Source organism: Pinus tabuliformis, chromosome 5_2, assembly GCF_031772625.1.
Source record: "Pinus tabuliformis cultivar Carrire ecotype Pingquan chromosome 5_2, CPIR1, whole genome shotgun sequence".
In the NCBI taxonomy this organism is placed as follows: Eukaryota; Viridiplantae; Streptophyta; class Pinopsida; order Pinales; family Pinaceae; genus Pinus; species Pinus tabuliformis.
Window position 1 is genome coordinate 221,178,641 of NC_142306.1, and position 24,167 is coordinate 221,202,807.

General features: G+C 36.4%; 1 protein-coding gene across 1 annotated transcript; it reads left to right on the top strand.

Moving 5' to 3' along the window:
* The first annotated feature begins 14,380 nt into the window (after nt 1–14,380).
* Nucleotides 14,381–17,372, top strand: LOC149158338 (uncharacterized). Its single transcript, XM_089437739.1, has 2 exons — nt 14,381–14,432; nt 16,219–17,372. The coding sequence occupies exon 2, from the start codon at nt 16,362–16,364 to the stop codon at nt 17,085–17,087; it is 726 nt and encodes a 241-aa protein (XP_089293865.1). The 5' UTR covers nt 14,381–14,432; nt 16,219–16,361; the 3' UTR covers nt 17,088–17,372.
* Nucleotides 17,373–24,167: the final 6,795 nt, after the last annotated feature.

Below are 24,167 nucleotides of genomic sequence, written 5' to 3' on the forward strand. Positions count from 1 at the left end.
TTAGCTCTTGCAATACCACTTAAAGATACTCCTCATGCTGTTATTTTGTCTTTAAGTAAATAGGGATATCATTAACGAAAACAAAAACAATTTTTTTGAAATACTTCTTGAGGATGTAGTTCATAAAATACATTAATATAGATTGTGCATTAGCTAACTCAAAATAAACCACCATAAACTCATAATTTCCCATATATATTATGTAATTTTTTTTTATGGATGTATTCATCTTTGATTTGAAGTCGATGATACCCAAACCCTAAGTCAATATTGGAAAACATTGTATCTCTTCTCATCTAGTCAAATAAATCATCAATCCTAGATAAAGGACACTTTTTCTTAATGATTACATTGTTTAGCTTCATGTAATCTATACAAAACCCAAGAGTGTGTCCATTCTTCTTCACGAGTAATGTCAATTCCCCCAAGCAGACACATTGGGTCTGATATACCATTTCTCCAAAAATTCCTTCAATTAAAGCTTTAAATCTATAAATTCATGGGTACTTATCCTATAAGGTACCTTAGACATCGGTATTTATCCCAGAATAAGTTATAGAGAGAAATATATTTCTCCTTTAGGTGGTAGTCTTAGTATTTCTTCTTGAAACACATTTTCAAATGCTTGCAAATTTTAAAGGTTTTCTTTTGTATTACCTATGGATTTCAACACATGTACGTCATACAACTGACATACTTTTTTGTAACATTTTTTCAATTGAATTGTTGATACTTATCTTATAGTCACAAGTTTTGTTATCCCTTTGAGAGTTATGGGTTTCCCATTCTTATCCACGCCTTCCAATTCCTTATGATAACAATCCAACTTAACCTAACATGCCTCTAACTAATCCACGGCAATGGAAACATCATACGATCCTAAAGGCAATATATTGAAATTTACTTTTGTTTAATACCTATTCATGAAAATTGGCGATGCTTCCACGATTTTAGTTCCCTTGCTCTTTCATGACTTCTATTGTTTTTCTCTATGTTTTGATTGTTCATAACAACACTAAGCCTTTCTTATGGCATCATCTAGAGTCTTTGGCTCATCAAAATCTATCCAATCTTGGTAATATTGAGGAAATCCACTTATGAATATTCAAATCTTCAATTTATCATCCTTGATATAAGGGACATAGTGCAATAACTCCAAAAATCCTCTCACATAGTATTCTTTAGTGAGTTGTCCAATATTTAAATTGTGAATTTTTTTACCTTTTCATCATAGTACCTTTTCGATAAGTACTTCTTTCTGAAGTACTTTTTGAATTGCTTCCAAGAGATGCCATTTTCTCAGATTCCCTTCATATTCTTGAGATATTCCTAACATATGGATCAATTTCCAAGCATGTTAGAAATTGCTAATCAATCCTTTATTTTATGGAAGTATTTTTTGAATCCTAATAGCCATGCTTCAACTTCCTCACCTTTCTTGATCTCGCCATCAAAGGTGGGTGGTTTTTCCTTCTTGAATTATTCATGCAATGCAATTTTAGAGCACTTATTCTTCTTTTTCTTATGTGATTTTCTACTACTCATCCCACCTATGCAAGATGTCACATAGCTAGAGAAATGAAAAGAGGAGTCTTCACTAGAAGTAGCCACATTCCTGCTTCAGTATCTTTTTCTATATTTTATCTTCCTTATATTTCTAATGGTCAATTCATGTTTGTAATTTTCTAAAGGGCTATCCATTTTTTTATATGGGTCTTCTCTGTCATTGCTAGAATTTAGTCATTGCTCCAACTACTTTTGAATTTCAAACAAACTTTGCAAGAACATTGCATTAATTTTTTCTTGTCTCTCTTGTTCTATGATTAGAATTTCATTATATACTTTTCAACTCCAAAGATCTTCCTTCAAACTCTTAATTTTATTAATAAGGTCAGGAGATGTTCCTTATTGTCTCCGCTTTCCTTTAGAGGAGATTATTTTAGTACAAAGTTGTGTCTTTCTACTAGACATCATTCTCTTCCTTTTCATTATTGTGCATTTTTCTTATGTGTTGAAACAACACAACTATTAGTACCATTAAAATTATAAGAATTAAACATGTCTATTACCTTTAATTCATTTTTTCGAGGCCTATACCAACCTACATGTTTATATTGCTGTACCAAAATCAAGTCAGTTTTTAAGTAACATCAATATATTCATATATACAACAAAACAATTTCACAGAGGTACACATCCATGCATACATATTAATTTAAAACTTAATTTATTTCCTATACTCACACCCATCTAGTTTAAGTGTTGAACCTTAGATTTAATACCACTCTATCAAACACCTAATCCCCTAATCCTTCACTACAGCTATAAGGAATCACATTTTTCTCAAACCAGTCCCATAAATCATGATTAAGGATATGGTGTATCAATTGTTTTCCTATTTCTTTTGTGCTTTTCTAACAAAAAAATAGTTTCAATTCCAAGAGCATAGTACAGGAGACCCAACTTCCTCAAGCAATATCTCTAAAATTATAGTGAACCAATATCTAAAACTTCCACCATAGGTACCTTGAGACATATTCTTTGTCTCATCAAAGTTTCAGGGTTTTAAAGGTCAAAGAAATTAAGTTAAAACAAAAATACCATGTTGACCTATTTGAAGCCTAATTTCAACAACATTTAGGATACGCAACTTCCTCATAGAATTTTCCTGTAATTATAGCGAGACAAGATCTAAAACTTTACTCATATGTTTAGTGTGTTTTCCCCTCATTATAGTCTGAGTGTTTTCCTTTGCAACCTCTTAGAGAAAAGTTGTACTGAAAATTCCAATAGGAGCTATTTCAAGAATCATTCAGAAATCCCAACTTCCTGAGATCATATATCCAAATATACAACTAACAAAGATACAAAAATTGAACTAGATGTTTGATAAGATTTCTCATCACTATGGTCCATGTTTCAGACTCTAAAACCTCCTAGAAAAATGATAAGGAAAATGGGAAGGCGATTTGTGTACCCTATAAATTACATTTTGGATTCCACTTTCAAATTTCAAGAATGAAACTGAAACTCTTCTTTAGATTCTTTTCCAAACGTTATATCTCTTAAAATTACAGGGAGAATTTTGGAATTATGAAATGTAGAGAAAACTATAGAAAAAGGAGCATGCAATTAACAAGGAAGACATGCATGCCTAAAACATATCCATGAATTTTAAAATTTATTAATATGATCTCTACCAATAAGAAAAGGTTTCCCAAATACATTCAATTTCTTTAGTTAGAGGTTAAGAAAAAAAAAGTTTACCATCAACAAAATTCATATCCTCCACATATTTATTTTTCATAAACATATCTCATTAAAAGAAAAAAAAAAACTTGTTGATAATAAAAAATCTCAATTATTATTGTTTCATACATACATTGTTGTAATGATCAATTTCATTTAACAAGCATAGAAAATCTTATCTAATTTAGAAAAAAGAAAATATATAAATAAAGGAGGGTAAGACACTCTCCATCCAACCATAGGAAAGACTACATTGTAGTCTTTCTTGCAACGAGCCACCCTTGAACCGAATTCTTGATGCCTTGAAAGAAATCTAAACTCAAGGATTTAGCACACCATTTTTAAACTAGATTTAACATAAAATTGAAGACAATTTTCCTTCACATACAAGAAAAACCTAGTTTTCATCCTTTCTATAAATTTTGACCAGGCTTATAAAAATTCACAAAAGAAAACCATGTAGGTATACACATCACAAGGGAGTCCTTCTCTAATCTTTGTAATCCCTTGAACCTCCCCTTTAAGTGCTCTATGTGATATGCACAAACAAAACCATTCATAGTCCTCAGATCCATTTAGTCCAAAGAAAAGGTGTTGCAGCACATTCACCTCCTGTGCATAAGTTATCACTCATAGCTCTTAACTAGTCACAAGGTTTGAACCTCTTTAGGTTGTCCCACAAACTCCCTTTCCAATTCAAATTTCTGAGTGAGAGAGAAAATAATGTATGAGAGAGAAAATGGAATAGGCTAAAAATCTAAAGGAAGAATAATCTTTTGATTGGTCCTCCTTCTTGTTTTTATAATCACATCTTGACCACTGAAGGCATAATAAGTTGTTGGCTAACCCAATTCCTTGACTTCTAGAATTTATTATTATTATTATTAATAAAAATAGACATGATCCAGGTGGACATTGGTGGCCACCTACCAAGTCCACTTGGACCCCCACCATTGTTTCTCTCATCATTTTTAGTTTCCTTAATTGTAGAACAACTTACTATTTTTAGCAGTTTTTCGGGTCCTAAACTTTCGGAGCTGTTTTGAGGCCCTAAATGATGTTTTTTGGAAAAACTGGGAGCAACATGGGTCCATGGACCCATGTTGCTCTTCCCAATGTTGTATTTCTCGGATAGATCTTTCTAACGAGATATTGTGCACATCAAACGGAGATCATATGCCAAAGTTACGACCCGAGGATGTTGATGTACCTATTTACCCAAATGGGCAAACAGTTTGGCATTTCATCTTGTAGGGTTAGGTTTTTGGATGTTTAGGGTTTTCCATTGTTTCTCAACAATAAATAGGCCTTCGAGCCTCATTGTAAGATAGTTCAGAGGCATGTAGGTGTCACATCTCTTCTCAGAGATAAGCTACCATCGCCCTAGCTAGTTTATTTCCATTACTATTTGTAAGCATATTTCAGTATTTTACATTAATGAAATGAAGTATTATTTCCGCTGCATATCTGTGTTTATGGTTATCTCTGAAATTTGTTGCATTCCTGTTTAAATCCAGATCAGTGGTATCAGAGCGGTCTGCTTTTTCTCTGTTTTTCTTTGAATATCCCCAACGAGATTGAGATATAAGGAGTTAGGGCTTGCACTGGTTGAACCTTTGCAAGCCCAACCTCGCAAATCCCAATGGCCTCCCATGGCGGATGAGAAGAAAGATGAGGGGGTAGGAGATCCTATCAAAATCTTGCTCAAAGAAGCCCTCGAGCAACAAAGGAATGCTATGATGGACAACTTTGCCCAGATCTTTCAGCGGCTACCCAGAAGTGACGCATCGGCTTCCAGCAGCTACTCTGGAAACGCCACGCCCTTTAAGGTACAAGTTAATTTTGAAATCCCCATATTCTAGGGTTAGATAGACGTAGATGCTATAGATAAATGATTAAATCTACTAGAGGGTTATTTTTCTATTCATGAATTTTCGAGTCAAGAAAAGATTATTTTCATTCTTCTCAAAGCAGCCCCCCACATCAAGGACTGGTGGGAAACCTACTGTGAGAAAAAGGATGAAAATACCGGCTCACTATTTTCAGTAGCACTCACGTGGAATTCATTCCGGGATGCCATCAAGGAGCAGTACTACCCTGTCGGAAGCTATGAGGATCAATACATAAAGTGGACCACACTGCGACAGGGAAGGGACCAAGACGTGCGAGAGTTTACCAATATTTTCCATACCCTTCACACAAAGTTGGGTATCAAGGATTCAGAGCAGCATTTGATACTAAAATATTGTGGCTACCTGCACAAGTACATCTAGGAAAAAATAGAATTCCTGAACATCTCATCGCTCAACACAGCATACCTATATGCCGTCAAGGTCAAGCAAAAGTTAAACAGAAGAAGCGAGACTTTGGATCTACGAATCCGAAGCAAGGGAAAGGTGCCCCTAAACCACAGAACAAACGACAAAGCCAAGGCGGGCAGCCCAAGATAACCTGCCAAAGCTGCAAGCAAAGAACAACGCCGCGAAGCCGAAAAAGGACACGGGAAAATGGTGTGAGTTCCATAAGAGCTCCACTCACAACAAAAGTGAGTGTCAGGCCAAGTAGTGACTGGTGGCTGAGATAAAGGTTTCAGAATCAAATGCATGTTCTGACTCTGAGTTAGAACCCGACAAGGGGAATGACAAAGGGAAGCAAATTATCGATGTGGAGCCCAATGCCACCGTTGCCACCACAAAGATATAGAAGGAGGAACCCGAAGATCCAGAGGAGGAGGAGTGTCTCTTCCACTCCGAGATGTGCGTAAAGGGCTCCCCACTACAATTCATTGTCGATAGCGGGAGCCAAAAGAACCTCATTTCGTTAAAGGTCGTGAAGTCGTTGGGCCTACTGACCACAGCACATCCACAACCGTACACCATTGGGTGGCTTCACCAAGGACGGGATCTTCGCGTGAGCCAGTAGTGTCACCTTCCATACAACATCAAGCCCTTCACGGATGAGGTATTGTGTGACATTGCTCCCCTTGAAGTTTGTGATGTATTATTAGGACAACTATAGTTATGGAAGCAACATGCTGTGTATGAATCATGGCCTCGTGCTGTTATTATTACATTGGGAAATAAGCTGTATAGGATAGTGGAGGTAGCACCACCTACTGCCATCTCTTTGGTTACTGCAAAACAATGTAGTAAGCTCATTTCCAAAATTGGGAAATTTATTTTCCTAATGATATGCCCTTAAGGAAAGAAGAAGATAGTGGCCACGACCTTAAGACAAGGCCCCTCTGCATGACAACTACAGATGGAAAAGGTCGTGGAGAAGTACGAGGACATCTTCACCTCCCCTGCAGGGGTTCCTCTGCACTATCAAGTCAAGCACTCCATCGATCTAACCCTAGGTGCACCTCTACCCAATGAACCAATCTATCGGCGCTCTGTTTTTGAGAATGATGAAACCAAGAGGAAGATTCAGGAGCTGTTGCAAAAAGGTCACATCTGTCTGAGTTCATCCCCTTGTGGGAGCCCGATCGTGTTGGTACAGAAGAAGGATGGGACTTGGAGACTCTGTATTGACTATCGGGTGCTGAACAAGATCACTATTCGTAACAGGTACCCAATCCCGCGGATTGATGACCTCCTGGACCGACTAAATGGGGCAAAATAATTCAGTAAGATCGATCTGAAGTCAAGATATCACCAGGTACCAATCGAACCCTCTGATGTGTGGAAGACTGCCTTCAAAGCCAAGGAGGGCCTTTTCAAATGGTTGGTTTTGCCTTTCGGATTGACGAATGCTCCTGCAACCTTCATGAAGCTAATGGATGACATCTTGTGGCCATTCACCAACTCATTTGTAGTGGTATACTTGGATGACATTCTGATCTTTAGCCAAAGTTTGGAAGAGCACATCCACCACATCCAACAGGTTCTCCAAATACTGCGTCAACACAAGCTATGTGCCAATTTGGAGAAATGTACTTTTGGCATGACCCAGGTTCAGTATCTAGGATACATTATTGATGAACAAGGGGTGCATGTGGATCTAGCCAAGATCCAAGTCATTCAGTATTGGCCATCTCCAACCACTCTGACAGAGCTTCACAGCTTTCTAAGTCTTGCCAACTTCTACCACAGGTTCGTGTTGGGGTTTTCTCATATCACTTGGCCCTTGAGTCAAGTCACTAAGGGAGGAGTGAAAGCAAAATTCTTTTGGTCTGAATCTCAACAGAAGGAATTCACAGAGTTGAAAGATCACCTCTGCACAGTACCAGTGCTCGCGTTACTATATTTGCAACAACCATTTGAGGTCGAGATAGATGCCTTTGACTATGCTATTGGGGCAGTCCTTACTCAACACGAGCATCTAGTGGCATATCACAGTGAGACACTTTCAGACACAGTCCAGAAATATCCCACTTATGACAAAGAGATGTATTCCATTGTGTAGGCCTGCTGACAATGGAAGGAAATGGTCATCCACACAGACCACCGACTTTTGCAGTTCATACAAACCCAAGGGAAATTGCAGAATGATTGCCATCAGAAGTGGTATACATAAATGCAACTGTTCCATTTGAATATCAAATATAAGAAGGGTAGCACCAATAATGTTGCAGATTGCCTTAGTCGACCATTGATCATGGTGTTAACCATTGTGCTCAACTCTTGTGGGCACGAGACTTCTGATTGGCCACTTCTCTACAAAAGCGACCCAAAAGTCAGCCACACATACCAGACACTCTTGGAGGGTCGGCATGTTCCATATTTTCACCTCCAGGATGCCCTGTTATGCCACCTGGGTCACCTTTGTGTTTCTTCAAGCGAGCGTGCCAAGATGATTTGGGAAGCACACTACAATTGGGCTGCTAAGCATTTCGGTGTCGAGAAAACAATGGCAATACGGTAAAAGTATTTCTATTGGCCAAATCTTCGATAGGATGTCAAGAAATACATCAGATCATGTATTGCCTACGCCATTTCCAAACCAACCATCAAGAAGCAAGGCCTCTATACCCCACTGCCTACCCCTAATCGACCTTGGGAATCCATCTCCATGGATTACATGTCAGGCCTTCCTTCCACTAAGCATGGAAATGACTGTGTTTTTGTGGTCATTGACAGGTTCTCAAAGATGGCCATTATGGCGGTCTGCAAGAAGATTATCACAGTAGAAGCCACTGCTAAAATCTTCTTTGAACGAGTGTGGGTGCACTTTACGATCCCACAGTCTATCATCTCAGATTGGGACAGGCGGTTCCTCAGTACATTTTGGTCCAGTCTCTAGTCAATGCTGGACACCAAACTCACTAAGTCCATAGCCTTCCATCCTCAAACTAATGGCCAGACAGAGGTTGTCAATAGGATGATTATACACATTCTGCGCATGTACAACTCAAAGCATCCATGCACATGGGACGAGAGCCTCCCCTATGTTCAGCACAGCTACAACTGAGCTCTTCACAACTCGACTGGCCACAACCCTTTTCAGGTGGGCTTGGGATTCCAGCCACTATGCCCCATTGATGTGGCCATGCCACTTGCAGCTACTCACATAGATTCAGCTCATGTCCAATCCGAAACAGACAAGGAAACCAACCTCATTGTGCACATTCAACATATTCGCTAGTAGGTCCATGACATTCTAGAGAAGTCAAATGGCAAGTACAGGCAGCGACATGATCAACATCGGGTGCCACACAAGTTTCAGGTGGGCAACAAAGTATGGTTGCATTTGCAAAAGGAACACCTTACTGGAGCCTATCGGAAACTGAGACCAGTTCGATATGGTCCTTACACCATTACTAAGTCTATGGGAGACAATGCATTTGAGCTCAGCATTCCCCCATTCCTTGGCCTGCACCGAGTGTTCAATGTGGACCACCTTCGGCCATACTTTCCACCATTACTAGACACATCTGACATTGCAGAATAGCTCACACCCAAAGAATTAAATCCAGATTGCATGGAACAAGTTGCAACTGATCGGATCATGGACACAAAGATCAAGAACACTCGCCAATAGAATATCCAACTGTATCGAGTTGTCAAAGAAGGCCAATGCCTTCACTAGGGCAAGTGGCTCACCAGGGACCAAGTTCAGCAGAAGTTTCCTCATCTCATGGAGGAACTCAACGCAATGTGGACCATTGCTTCCTAAGGGGGGAGGAATGATCCAGGTGGACATTGGTGGCCACCTGCCAAGTCCACTTGGACCGCCACCATTGTTTCTCTCAACATTTTTAGTTTCCTTAATTGTAGCACAACTTACTATTTTTAGCATTTTTTTGGGTCCTGAACTTTCGGAGCCGTTTTGAGGCCCTAAACGACATTTTTTGGGAAAACTAGGAGCAACATGGGTCCATGGATTGATGTTTCTCTTCCCAAAGTTGTAGTTCTCGGATAGATCTTTCTAACGAGATATTGTGCATGTCAAACAGAGATCATATGCCAAAGTTACGACCCTGGGAAGTTGATGTACCAATTTACCCAAACGGGGCCCATAGTTTGGCATTTCATCTTGTAGGGTTAGGTTTTTGGATTTTTAGGGTTTTCCATTGTTTCTCAACAATAAATAGGCCTTCGAACCTCATTGTAAGATAGTTCAGAGGCATGTAGCTGCCACATCTCTTCTCAGAGATAAGCTACCATCGCTTTAGCTAGTTTATTTCCATTACTCTTTGTAAGCATATTTCAGTATTTTATATTAATGAAATGAAGTATTATTTCCACTACATATCTATGGTTATGGTTATCTCTGTAATTTGTTGCATTCCTGATTAAATCCGGATCAAGACATTACATCACATCATAGAGATTTAACTCATTGTATCAATGTTGGCACCCCATCATTATAATTTCTCAATTACATCACAAAATTGGTAAAATTAAAGGGGTAAAATACTTTAAAATTTGTACAATCCTATACTTATTATAAATAGGTGGATGATTTCTTAACTAGTGTCTATTTTCATGAAACAATGCATCAAATAAAGCAATCATATTGGTAATTTATTGAACTTTAATATAAAGTGATGAATTCTATCTTAGTCACAATAATTATTTTGTGGAAAAGTATCTCTCCATACAAGGGTGTGAGAGAAAATATAAAAACACCAAGCCAAAGATATATCATCCTTTCCATGTCATTATCTAACTTTATCTTAGAAATGTTTCAATGATGTGGGTTGATTTCACTTTAAGAAACTAGTGAAGATTGAAATGATCAATTATCCCATGGGGTCTTAGAGGCATGTATAGAAGAGGATGAAAACATTTTTTTAATATCCACACAAAATCTAATCCAAGTGCAGCTACATACCACAATTTCCACCTAGGAGGGTTCGCTATGAGTTAGCCACCACGCTACCTTCATCTAGGGTGAGAAAAGGAATCTCAACTTTTGGGTATCAACCATAGTCTAGGAAAAATCACGAGGTCTAGGTGGCTTAAGAAGGTCTAGAAGGTCTTAGGGATAAGCCTTATCTCATTCATGTGTTTCTCATTTCCTTGGGCTTTGTACAAATGGGTAGGAAAGTATTTTAAAATACCCTATAAGTCAAATTTTTTAGTCTCATATGAAGAATGATGAAGGTGTGTTGCTTGGATGTCTAACACAAGATCATAACCTCAAATAAATAAATAAAATTGATCTATCTATGAAGGATTCCACTTAGTAAAGTTAATTTTAAGAGTTTTTATTCAAGGTGATGGACTAATTCATTTGACTAAGGGCATTCTTTCAAAAATTCTTAGATGACCTTCATTTTTTGGATTCTTCAAGATCACTTATGAGTGCAAAGACAAGAGCATAGTAAGCAAATAATTCACTTAAGAGATTTTAATGTTTACGTGATAGTGGGTATATGTGTTTTACGAAAACCACACATATGAGTGAATTTGTCTCATGTGTATATCATCTAATCCTTTCTTGCATTCTAATTAAACTCTTTGTATGAATCATAACTCCTAGAAAATAAAATAATTTGCACATGTATGGGAATGATTTTTTCCCATTACTTAATCCTAAGTGCATTTTTTCAATTTAAACAAGGGAGACATAATAGAGTTTGCACCTTTCTGATATACCAAGATCACTAATGTGCAAGGTAGAGTGCTTGAATAAGAACACATAGTTTCACTTATAGCCACAAAATTCAAATGCTTTTGGCTAGCCATCGATGTGGCAAGGAAAAAAAGTGTGGTCCTTTTGATCCTTCTACCAATCTAGGTGACCTATTTAAGTAGTAGGAAAGAATTTGGAGGATGGATTCTATATGTTAGTTAATGCAAATAAATATTATCTAACACTTTGCCTAGATGGAAAATTGAAAAAGTATACCAAAAGAAAAAAAGATACAACAAGAGAATTCTTGTGGGTCTAGGATTAACAAACACAAAAATATCAAAGGTGAAAAAGTGGTTCTCCACATGACTTGCATGAATGTTTCTTTGATGGCTGCATGAATGCTGTGTGGGACAAACAAAATATTGTTTTATTAAACCAAAGGCTATGAATATGGTTTTGATACCATAAATAGGCCAATTCAATCACTTCCAAGGTATGAAATGTAAGGGATGAGGCTCCAAGTAACCAAGGAAGGAGATTTTGAGGGAGAAAAGATTGGTTGAGTCACTACTTTGTTGGAGGGTATTTTCTAATGTGAGTGAAATACACTTTATTGTACCTTAAGTCTATAATACTACAGAACAACATATGTTAGAGTTACTTCAACGTAAAGATAAGATTGCATCATAAAAGAAAATTAAAAAGAAAGAAAATATAAATAGACATGAAATAATGGGGGAAATAAGTTATACCATGATTATCCTTATCCATAATGGATAAGTTTTTGGCCTTAAGGGTTTAAACCAAAGGTAATGAGGTAGAGCTAATAGGTCTTCCCTAATCCTCATTAGGAAGTTCTATTTATGTCCTTTGAATCATCTTGTCTCTAAATCAAGAAAAGAGTCAATTTTATTCAATGGAAGAAACTAAACTAAAAATTAGAAGTTATGCCCACAAACTAAAATCTCAAAGCATATAGAACTCTAAGAACATTTGGAAAACATAACTCTACTATTCTTCTCTTGCTTTGAATGTTTCTTCATAGCCTCTTCTTATTACTATTCTTTTCTTGCTTTGAATTTTTTCCCATGGCCTTTCCTTATTAATATTCTTCTCTTTCTTTGAATGTTGCTCCATGGCCTCTTCTTAAAGGAAGAGTTCATCCTTGATAATGCAAGTGAATCAAGTTTGAACATTGGTTCCATATGCACGAGAACAATTAGATCTCTTGAAAATGCACCAATAATGACCATGGAACTTGTCTTACTTGAGGTTCTTTCTAATAGAAATTTTCATTTAGTGCATAGAACACTTGAAGAACTACAAAAATCCATTAAAACTAGCATTGATGAATTCGTGAAATGCATAAAATACCATTTTCTAATGTTTTAATTACTTATACTTGCGAAAGGTGTTAAGGATTAATTTTCAATACATAATTTATTGGTGATAATTTTAGCGAGCGTTGTGAACATTTTTCAAATGATAATAAATCTCATATTAAGTATTGGAAAAATTACACTTCTACTTGGTATGGAGAAGTGGGGAAGTTATTTTACTTAAAATTAATAATAAATATTTTATTTTTGGTAAACACTAAAATATATTTTTGTTATTATTTTTTTCTTTTAAATAACAATTTCAACTCCATATTAAATAATGAGGGAATAAACTATACCCCTCATATATTATAAAAATATGTTTCAATACAACTAATAAAATTATAAGTTATATTTTCTTCCATACTTTAACAATTTTGTGACATATTGATGTCATCAACATAAGTTACTAGTGCATCTATATCCATTAAATGAATGGTAAACATCAATGGATATCAATGCTTCATAAGTATCAAGATGCTTATCTTATCATACATCTCACATTGCCAAAATTAAAAAAAAAAAAAAAAATATGAAAAAAAAACATAGTTCATGACAATTATGATATCTATCATATGTTTTTCTTTTTTCTTTTTTTTTTAATTAAATCCAAAAATGAAAAAAAACAATTATCTGTAAAATAAATTTTGACTTTTTATTCCTAATTATTATTCAAATAATATTTTTATAAATATTGATTTTTTTTTTAATAAAATTATAAACTCTGTTTTACACATCTCTATTAGCAATTATGCAACAAATTGATGTATACTTTATTATAGACTCTATTTTGCTGATCTCCATTAACAATTTTATTAGAGTTATTTTAATTTTTTAATTTTGATTGTAAGTAAGATATTAGGATCTTGCGCAGTAAAGAGTTAACTTGTGATTCTAAAGATTTAGGGGATAAAATTAACTGCAAAATATGCCAAAAAGAGCCCAATTAAATATTGGTAGAAAAATATGTGAAGGATAATGGTCGATGCAAACAACCTGGTGATATAGTAGGTCAAACATTTACAACTTTGGCCCTTTTTATTACAAGGCGGAGTTGGTGAAACACTTTGGCACCCACTCGGTGATCGAGGCGTCATCTTTGACGTCAATGGAATTATCAGGTTAGTCGTTTCATCTGAGCACGTAGGTCGACATGGAGAGCAATTCATGGAGATGAGCCAATCGTGTCAGATACATATAACGAGTGGATTGTAGATGTTTTTAGTTAATTTCCATATTCCTTTTATAACGTTATTGCACAGACCAACAAAACGAATCCCTCCCAACGGGAAAACAGAACACCCATTTTTTATTCGTGAAAAGAACTGGCATCGCTATCCCGTCCCTGTGTTATTCAAATGCTAGGTTGGCATCGCGAATTGAATATGAAAAAATTGAAAGCAAAAGGACCAGTGACTCATATTCTAACGCATTGGGATGCGTAAAAGACATTTACCACATCATAAATGGCAAGGGCTAACCAGCCATATATTGTGTCATAAATGCCCTTGCCAGCTATGTATGTGGTGCAAACTTGGGATGGCATACATATCCATAGGCATCGGACTCCGGCGGCCACCTCGCGTGTTTCCGATGACCCACGCGGGACCCACCCCGTCTCGTTAAATAACTTAATTCTGAGAAATACTTTCGTGCGCCAATTTAACTCTGCAACCAGAACCCGTTTGCTCTGCAACCCAGTGCCCGCGGGACTGAAGCGCTGCGGGCATTGAAACTCTGCAACCCAGTGCCCGCCGGACTGAGCTCTGTTACCTCCTGGTAAATTCCTGCACCGTCTCTGCAGTCGTCAAATCGTGGTTTTAAACATTCATTTTGTTTTAAATCTGTTTTAAAGACTGCTAAAACCCTCGCATTCTCTCAACATTCTGTAATTATAAATCTCTGTGTTCGCTTAAGGAGTTCGATTCGCATTTTCATATTAACCAAGGGTATTGCATTTCATATTAACCAACGGTTTGGCTGGATTGATCGACTGTGTAGAAACCCATACACAATTTTCATCAAGTCATTGACCAAATACAAAGACCCCTAACAATCTTTAATCCAGTTAATAGTGATTCCAAAAAGGATCCCAACTGTGCCCTGAATGAGTATATCAAAATGTTATACAGTTTTCCAAAATTTAACCTCAGATGTCTGCCATATAGACCTGCAAAGGTGCCTAAAGAGTTCAGAAACATATGGCAGTTGACTAAGGAAAGGACCCAGGTCATATCCAGATAAAACATCTTCCTGTTGCACTCAAATATGTCAATGACCAGGAGCCATCTGCAAGGCTTCTTTAAATAGTGAATCTGCCAGCATATTTGTTTCTCTGCAAACATCACAGAAAGAAATATCAGAAAAAATGTTCCTCAAATTAGTAATTTTCCTCGTAGATAGGTCTCAATGGGAAATTTTCTATAAGATAGAGTCCTCTCAACCAATTTATCACCACCATAGATGATAGAATCACCCATTACTTGTAATTTATGCACACCTTTTTGAACAAGCAGCATGAGACAAGTTTGAGTGCCCAGTCAGCCCTGTTGTTTGTGCTTCCACATAATCCAGCCTTAAATTTAAAAAAATGTGATTCTGATAAATATTAAACCTCTTCGGTTCCAGCTTAATCACTATTACTTGAAATTTCTGTACGCCTTTTTGAAAAGGCAGCATAAGACAAGTTTGAGTGCCAACAGCTCAGCGTATTTTTGTGCTTCCACCTAATCCAGCCTTGAATTCAAAAAATTCAAAAAATTCCTGTCAGCTATTCCTGTTATGAGCACTTTTTGGATCACTATCCTTGAAATGATTTGAAAGAAAGTTTGAAGGAGAGATGAAGCTGAACAGTAAAAGTGCATCAATATGCTTATAAATTTCTATATACAAACTGTATGCTCTTTTCTATTACACTGCAATAAATTAGAGGTTTCCATTAACATTTTTTAATAATAATAAGTTCTGGCTACTTAATGCGGATCATTCACAAGGCTGTGTAAGCATTCTTGAATTATGAGACTAGTAACAGAAAAAGGAAAAATGGTTACTTCAAGTTAAACTGATATATGGATAACCACAATTACATACACAATATTAGCAAGTGGATGTGCAACACCAGCTTGTAGACACATGAAGCTACTCCCCCAGGGACTTGTATAAATGATTATTTTTGGCCTCGACTGCTATATGATTTTTTTGGCCTGGACTGTTAGGAGTGAACATTCACCCTTGATTGTTTGTCCGAATCTACTAGAACTTAACATTTAGGCCCGCAAGTCACCAAACTAGTGCTCTGAGCATTGATCCCTGAGATTGTTTACTCTTATTTCATAAGATCACACTATTTACAATTGCTCAGATCCCTGAGATTGTTTACTCTGATTTCATAACATCAACAGTACACTTTTTCCTTTTGGATAATGCTTGTATTTTGATTATTTATTTTTGGTTATAAATTTTGAGCTGACAAAGAGTATATATATATAATTGGCTCGTTTTGTTATATAAGGCCATGGCGGGTATGCGATTGCATAACAACGTGTTTTTTTCTTTTTTGTTACAGCTGAAGCTCCTCCTGGTGCTTTGTTATTGCGTGAGGAGATCAAGGATCAACAGACCTTGGCTCAATCTACAGTTGCAACAGTTGCTCAATCTACAGGACTAGTATCTCTGTCTCAATCTACTGGGTTACCTGTTCCTCTATCTATGAGTTCACAGTCAGCCAACAATATAAATTTTCAAACGCCTTTGCAAGGAGTCAAACAGAGTGAGTTGAAATCAGCTTCATCAATTGCTAAATCCAGTGAAGTCAATCTGGCAGGTGCAAAATTTACCTCAGATGTATCCCAGTCAAAATTGCTTGAGATTGTCTCCAGAAGTAACCGACTTATGCAATGGGTATCTGCCAAACCAGCTGAACATGTGCAACCTGTTTCAAGTGTCCAGACGACAACTTCTGGCAGCACTGGTTTTGATAGAAGGTTGGATGGTAATTCCAATTTTGTGGCCAGGGAACCATATGGTGATACAAAACTATCAGGCATTTCTAGTAGTGTTCCTCAATTTATTCAACAGCAGGCACCCATGGACATGCCTCTGTATATGCGTTCACAGCTGAGCTGGATGCATCCTCAGAATCTGTCATCTCATGCCACTTCTCAGGGAGGTGTAAACTCGATGTTAGAATTGCCGAATTCAACCACACAGAGTCCTTTTAATTGCAGGCAGATACCAATGGGAGCTGATACATCCCAATCTCAAAAACAACTATGGAAGTCTTTACCTTCAAAACAGCCTTCTCAACAGACATCTGAATTTTCAAATTCGATTCCACCAGATTTGAATGTAGAAAAACAGTCTCCAAGGTCTCCAGTTAGGCAGTCTTCTGGAATGCTGGTTGATTCACAGCCTGATTTGGCCCTCCAGCTTTGATTTATTGAGCATTTAAAAGGTTGACAGGGAACATAATTATGTGTGAATCTCTTGGGACAGTTTTGAATAACTTGAACTTCTTAGTGGTTGGTGAAATTTGTTGGCTAGTTAGGGCATTGAAACTGGTTTCCTTCTATTTGTATGTTTAACTATGCTTGTGGTTCCTTCGCAGGCAAACCAACTTGGTCTTTGTAATATCAAAAGCTCTGCATTTTTGCGACCATTGAAACAGTTCTGTTAATATTATTAAGGGAAAAATTCATGAACTCTTTTAATTATTTCAAATTCTTAGTTTTTCTTGTTTTCATTAATTATACACATTTCCCACTTGGTCCTGAACTTTGGCTGCTGATGACCTGTGATTCTCCAAGCAAGTTTCTAGGAGTACTGCACTGTTTCTAGTCTATTCTGTCAGCATTGTCGTCAAATCTATATCAAACCTCTTTTTCCATCCATATTTTCAGGCCTTAAAAGAAGTGTGGATTGATAGCACACCATAATTCAGGTGGAGATTGAGAGGCACAGAAATGTCTAAAATATAGCATTTGAAGCTGTCAAGGCAGACAATATATTACAAAACCTAATAAACTCTGGAATTGTTGATAAGGAAGTAATTTTGTAATTATTGAGGAAGATAATGCTTCCTTGACAGTACCCTCATGCTATGAAACTCTCGGTAGGCACAACCATCAACAATATAAACTACAATCCAGCACTGTAAAATGATTGGCATCATTAATCTCTTGGTTGACTAGAAAGTCTATGCATCTCTGCATATGATGTTGCAGGAAACAACTTAACGATACCAGTGTCATATTGGTGTGATAAGAACTAGTGTATTATGGCAACTCTGACATTCTATTGGAAGCCTGAATCACTGTAACAGAATTTTTGCAAGGTTCCAGAATGACCAAAGAAATTGTGCTTCCCATTGCTATATGAAATGAGGACAGTGGGATCTTTGAAACATTCAGAGGCATACAAAGTGAACGGGCTTCCCATTGTTGTGCATCAATGGACATGATTATCACAGCTCGTTTAACCATTTATGTCAGATTGGTTTTCAAAATTTACTTTGAAAAGTGGCATTGATTATTGTTCTTTTGTTGAGCCTGAGATTTAAAAACAGAGGTCATGGTTTTTGATTACTCAGTTGTTAGGACTGCAATCTTAAGTTGGGAAGTTGTGTTATCTTAACAGACTTGCATTTAGTAAATAGAGTAGCATTGATCATCTTCTAGAAACTGAATTAAGACCATCTCATTCTGATTAAATGGTTACTGGCTTGCTTGTGCTCATTTCTCATTGCTGTGTATGCTCGGATTAGTTTTCAAAATTTACTTTGGAAAGTGGCATTGATTATTGTTCTTTTGTTGAGCCTGAGATTAAATAACCAAGGGCATGGTTTTTTATTTTTTACTACTAAGAATTGTTATATGTAACCCTTCATTTTCATATTATGGATTACTTTATCTTGTTTTATGTAGATTTATTTTTTTGATATCAGTCTACTTTGCAATTAAAATACAGCTATTAGCCTATTGCTGGGCAAATGACTTTACATGTTAGCCAGTTCAGACTTTCATTTCATGGGTGTATCTCTGTTTCTGATTTTGCTTAGTGTTTGCATTCTAATCTGGCATATACAACTTTGTAAAAATCAAGTTTGCATTCTTAATCATCATGTTATTATGAGTACTGGATACAGAGAGTTCAAGAAATATCTCCCTCTGCAATATTAATGTCTCTGTTATTTATTTGTTCATGCTTATTATAGCAATTTGCTTTTGTATTCATGGTGATAGGAATGCGTATACTTCAACTAAATTACCGATTGCGATATGTGTAGAAGATCGTTTATATAGAGATAATTACATATATTAGCTAAAGTTGTTCAGTGCACATAACATATGCCTTTATTGTCGTTATTGGATTTACACATGTTCCACTACAACAGGCCGTGTACATTTGTATGTTTTTAAACAAAAGTTTGCTTTAGCTTGAAATACAGAAGAAAAATAGTTTTGTTCGTATCACTTACCTATCAAAGCATGTAACTAAACAAGATTAATACCAACAGAATTAAGGAGAAAACTTCTAGCTACTTGGGCAATGCCATCCAGCACATCAATAATATTATTGCAAGAGCTTCTAATTGATGATGCAAAAGAAGTGAGGAAGCTAAAAATTAAAGCCCAGCTAAAGCAGCTCAGCCTCAAAAAGAACCCAAACCCCATTATGTCATTCTTTGTCATTCTCAGCCTTTGGTGGCATGAATGGCTAATATTATTACTTTCAGTGTTGTGGCCTATTAGTTAGAACCATTACTAACAATTGTACACATTACAATTATGCATTTCTACAATGTCTGCAAATCAACCAATCCCTTCACAGAGTTCCTGTCCTTTGTTCAGCTAGTTAGTTATTTAATAATGATTAAACTATAAAGATTGTAATAATTTCTCCTGCTCATAGGATTGCACTCATCATGAACAATCCTGATTAAATGTCATTTACTACTGTTTGATTTATCATTTATACTTGAAATTAACATCGACTATCACATGCTGGAACCAACAGCTTCAACCAGGGCAGCCACAACAAGAATTAGGAGTCATGGATTTTCTACTAAGTTTGCAAAATCATATTGACTAGTCTTTAAATGATACAAATTGAATTATAACATAATCATCAAAATGGTTGAATAGTGTATTACGTTACACTAGTTTTTTTATGTTGCACGATAAAAGGTTCATTACTCTCAATCAGAGAACATATCTATGAATATGTCAATTGGGGCCTAGCATGGAAATCTACTTAGGAGCTTGGATTATATGGGGACGATGCCCTGGAATGAGAGAAATATATTGCATCCCTGTGATGTTCATGTAAGGATTAAAGGTTAGCCAGACGAGATTATTTGGTCAAAGAGACCAGTTGGTTAGCATTATATTCCCAATATCGGGTCTCGATTTTTATTTTTTTTTGGGTGAAAGTAGGGTTTTTGGGGCTTTAAATGGTACTTCAAGGTGATATGGAAAATGAAATGTTCATTACAATTAAGGGTTTTCCACTGGCTAGAACTTGGACAATAATGTTTTCACCTGGAACAAGGTTGAAGAAGAGAGTGTGCATCATTTGCTTATATTCTGTCCTTTTCTCACTATTCAAGTTTTATATTGTCCTTTTCTCGCTATTCAAGTTTTGGAAAGAGATAGAGGGGCTTGCAAGATATGTTTGTAGGAGTCCTCTTGCAGAAGACTGATTAAATCATTGGTGTGAAAATCATACTGTGAAGAGGTTTGAAGCTTTACTTACTATCATTGCCTGGGGATTTTAATTAGCTTATTTGAGAATAAATTAACCCTAATAATCCAATCTACATAGCAAGGACTGAACAATCTTAGTTTTTTCAAACAGTTGAAAGATAACAAACCCCCCAGATATTTTACCCAAGATAGATTGTTGTGCAACTAATTGATAAATCAATGGCTTAGGAATTTTTTTTTATGATGCTGCTCAGGGACAACCTCAATTCAGTGGAGCTGGTGGAATAATTTTCTTTAAGAGGTGCTTATTTTTTCAGTCTAAAGCCGGTCTAGAGAAAGAACTAACCATTAACAAATTTCAGAGTTCAATTAACAAATTTTCAAAGCTCGTGACCTTAAAGTTGACTCTCTTTCTTGCTGATGGAAAAATGTGTAAACAACATCCAAATTTATGTGATTCATAAATGGTAATAAACTAGATGAAGAGTGCATGCACTATGGAAAGACAAATGTTAAGATCGATTTTGAGGAAGTCTAGTTCATCACAAAACAATTTTACCATCTTTTTTCAACATGTGTAACAGGAAAAGGATTGAGATGACAGATGGTCTTTCCAAAACTGTTAAAGATCCATTTTAAGTCGAGTTCATCACAACCAATCTCTTTTCAACATGAGTACAGGGAAAGGATTGAGATGGCAGATGGTCTTTCCATAACTACTTTCTGGTTGATTCCTGGTCGTTGGCACATTATTCAAGAGGAACGTGGTCTCTCAGTTGACTATTTTCATCCTTTTTTTCCTTTAAGTCGTCTGCTCTGCTCTATGTATGAAATGTATTCTTGCAGAAATTTATTCTAACGAAGTTGTGGATCATTAATGCTATTCCATGATAATGTGAGCATCCATGCACTGAGAGTGTAGCGTAATTATGCATGGAGGTTGATTAACCTACAAGAAATAAGAGGTCTAACATGAATGTTACTAAAGTTCAGTTGTGACGGTTGTCTCACCCAAATGTCGAAGAATGGTTATCATCAGACGACCAGAGGTTTGCAAACATGCTTGAACCTGGCTATAAAACAATTGTCCTTAAAGAAACAAAAAGAGAATTAATACTTACATGTTCCAAGTGATCAGCATTCTAAGTTTATATGTAGGTGTTAAGGATTCCAACTTCGTGTCAAGCAACAAGTTGAAGGAAATAAATATGTGGTGAGTGCATATAGTATGGAAAGCAAGGAAAAGAAAGGATACATTACCTAGAATTGCTTGTGTGTTGCAAACCCTACTCAACAAAAATGCTTCAAATGAAGGAAATCAGATTGCTTGTGCAGATAGTTGTGTTGTTTTATGGAGCAGCTGCAAGTATGTGGATGGAATTAACAGGTGTAGATAACAAGGTAACTATGAGCCTTTGGTACCCTCCAAGTATTAATAGGCAATCATGAATGATGCTTGAAGAAGATTGTGCATACATATTATTAAGCTGAGGAGTTATAATTCCATGTCCAATAGTAGTCTAGTCAAGTTTGAAAAATATTAAATGGACATAATTAAAACCAATCAAACATTCACATATTCATATGCACTGAAAGCAATGATCCACACATTTGCCAACTTGTGGATGGCCTTCAGAATCACCAGTAGGTTAAGAATAATTAGTTCACCTCAAATATAATGTACATAATTGGACACATGAATTCAGTTATAACATGATTGGACATCCAAGGTGAATGATATTACAAAACCAAAAAAAAGTACATTAACGAGTACTTTACTGAAAGAACCACGGTATGAGAATCCCAATAAAAATGACAACCATGGTGTATACACATAGTCGAGACCTATATTGATGCTGATCAATGTTTGCCAGTGGAATGAACGATGATCCTGAATCATCTCTGGCACCTGCATCTACACTTGAGATTGCTCCAACCATTAGATGAGTAGAGATTTTATGGATCTCTGCAACGTGCTTTATCGAAAAAGAATTAAATCGAGCACTCCAGATTTTTGCCTCTCTGTAGAGGGGCCTCAAATTGTCTGCGCGAACATTGTAGATGCCTTCCATGTGATTACAGATTAATTCTGAGTTTGTCAGCACTGTTATGTTATTCACCCCATTGTGTTTTGCCTCTTTTAAACCTGCAACAAGTGTAATGTAGTATGCTTCGTTATTGGTTGTCTTTCCCTGCACTTCCCATATTCTATAAATCACATGATTTTTTGCCCATTGTGAAGGACAATTTTTAAAGATGCTGGACCCGGATTGGGGCGGCATGATACTTCAATGCATAGTGTCCACTTTTCCACCATTCCGTGGGCTTAGAAGCACTGCATAGTGACAACAACAAAATAGATTCATGTTAGAATACTTTAACATGACAAAATATCCTGATTGAAATTGATTATTTTTATGCTACCTCAAGTCTGAATGCACATCCTTGAAAAATAACAGAAAATACCATATCAGTGATAAGACTTAGAGGATGCACATCCTCAGCATCAGCAAGTGTCAGAGACACCTACACCTAACTTTCCTAATGTGTCTCGGTGGTACAACCATATCAGTGCCCTACTGGCTTCGAGGTATTGTTTTCTTACGATATACAGATGTTAACAGTCAGAATTTGGATTTGCTTAGTGAGATTTATTATCTTTTTAAATGAAAACACACTTGTTTTTGGTAAAATTGAAAATTTCTTATTTAGAAGATACACATATTACATGCAAGAGAAGGCTTGTAGGCGTGTCCTATTTAACTTTCTAACATTCTATTCCTTTAAGCAAAGGTAACTGGAACTATATTTATTGTTTATAACGTTTTCATTATATTCTGGGAATGCCAGCACTAATTAAGATTTTCTTTTAGATTTCTCATAGCCCTTTTCCGTCTTCCAGTGGATTCTCTTTAGAAATCGTTGCTTTTACCAAATTCATTTGACTCTGGTATTCTCACCCTTGTCATTTTTCTTCCCTCTCTGTGAGAAAGAGTGAAGAAAGAGCTTCTTCCATGATTTGGGATATATTCTTAGCCTCACTGCAGAAAAACACCTCTATATCTATAAATTACAAAACCTCACTCAAGGTAATGTAACTGGCTTTTAGAGAGGAAAACTTAGCAATGGGGATAGCTTTATTATAGATATTCCTTCTGGGTAGAGTGGCCCAAATCTCATCTTTGTGAAACTACTTAGCTCAGGGATGGGCCAATTTCCTGAAACTGTTTACAGCAACAATGGGCAAATTTCCTTCAAATTACTGAACTAGTTTTGAAATGTAAAATATTAGAGAAGCTATTTGGCCAGCTGCAATTGCAGGTTGGAGAGTTGTCCTTCAAATGTTTTTTTTTTAAATTGTTTCCTTCTTTTATTTTAATTTTATAGTTTATTAAAGTTGGTTTTGTTCATGTAAAAATTATCCAAGCCACGTTAATGGCTGGATGGAAGGTTGTTTACTAGGATGGTATTCCACCAAACAATTCCTTACATCGTACAGTGATGGATCTGGAAACCCTCTCGATGAAGGTGTGTTTTTGAAAAGTTGATATTGATGGCAGCTGTGTCCTTAGAAGTTAGTAGGAAATTTAAAGCTGTTTGAGCTACAACTTCATGCCCCTTAACCTGCTTTTTCTCTCTTTTCTCTGTATCCATTCTGCATCCACATTGACATGAAAGTGCAAGCATTTCAGGCTGGTAATGATCTGATAAAAATACTTTTAAGTTGAATTATAAATTTCTTACTGGGATTAATGTGTTTAGTACTATATAATCCATCAATAAAAGGCACGTCCAGGCCCTTGTAGACCAG

Bases quoted from the DNA above. Each gene is read 5' to 3' on its own strand.
- LOC149158338 (XM_089437739.1), top strand. From the start codon at position 16,362: ATGAGTTCACAGTCAGCCAACAATATAAATTTTCAAACGCCTTTGCAA.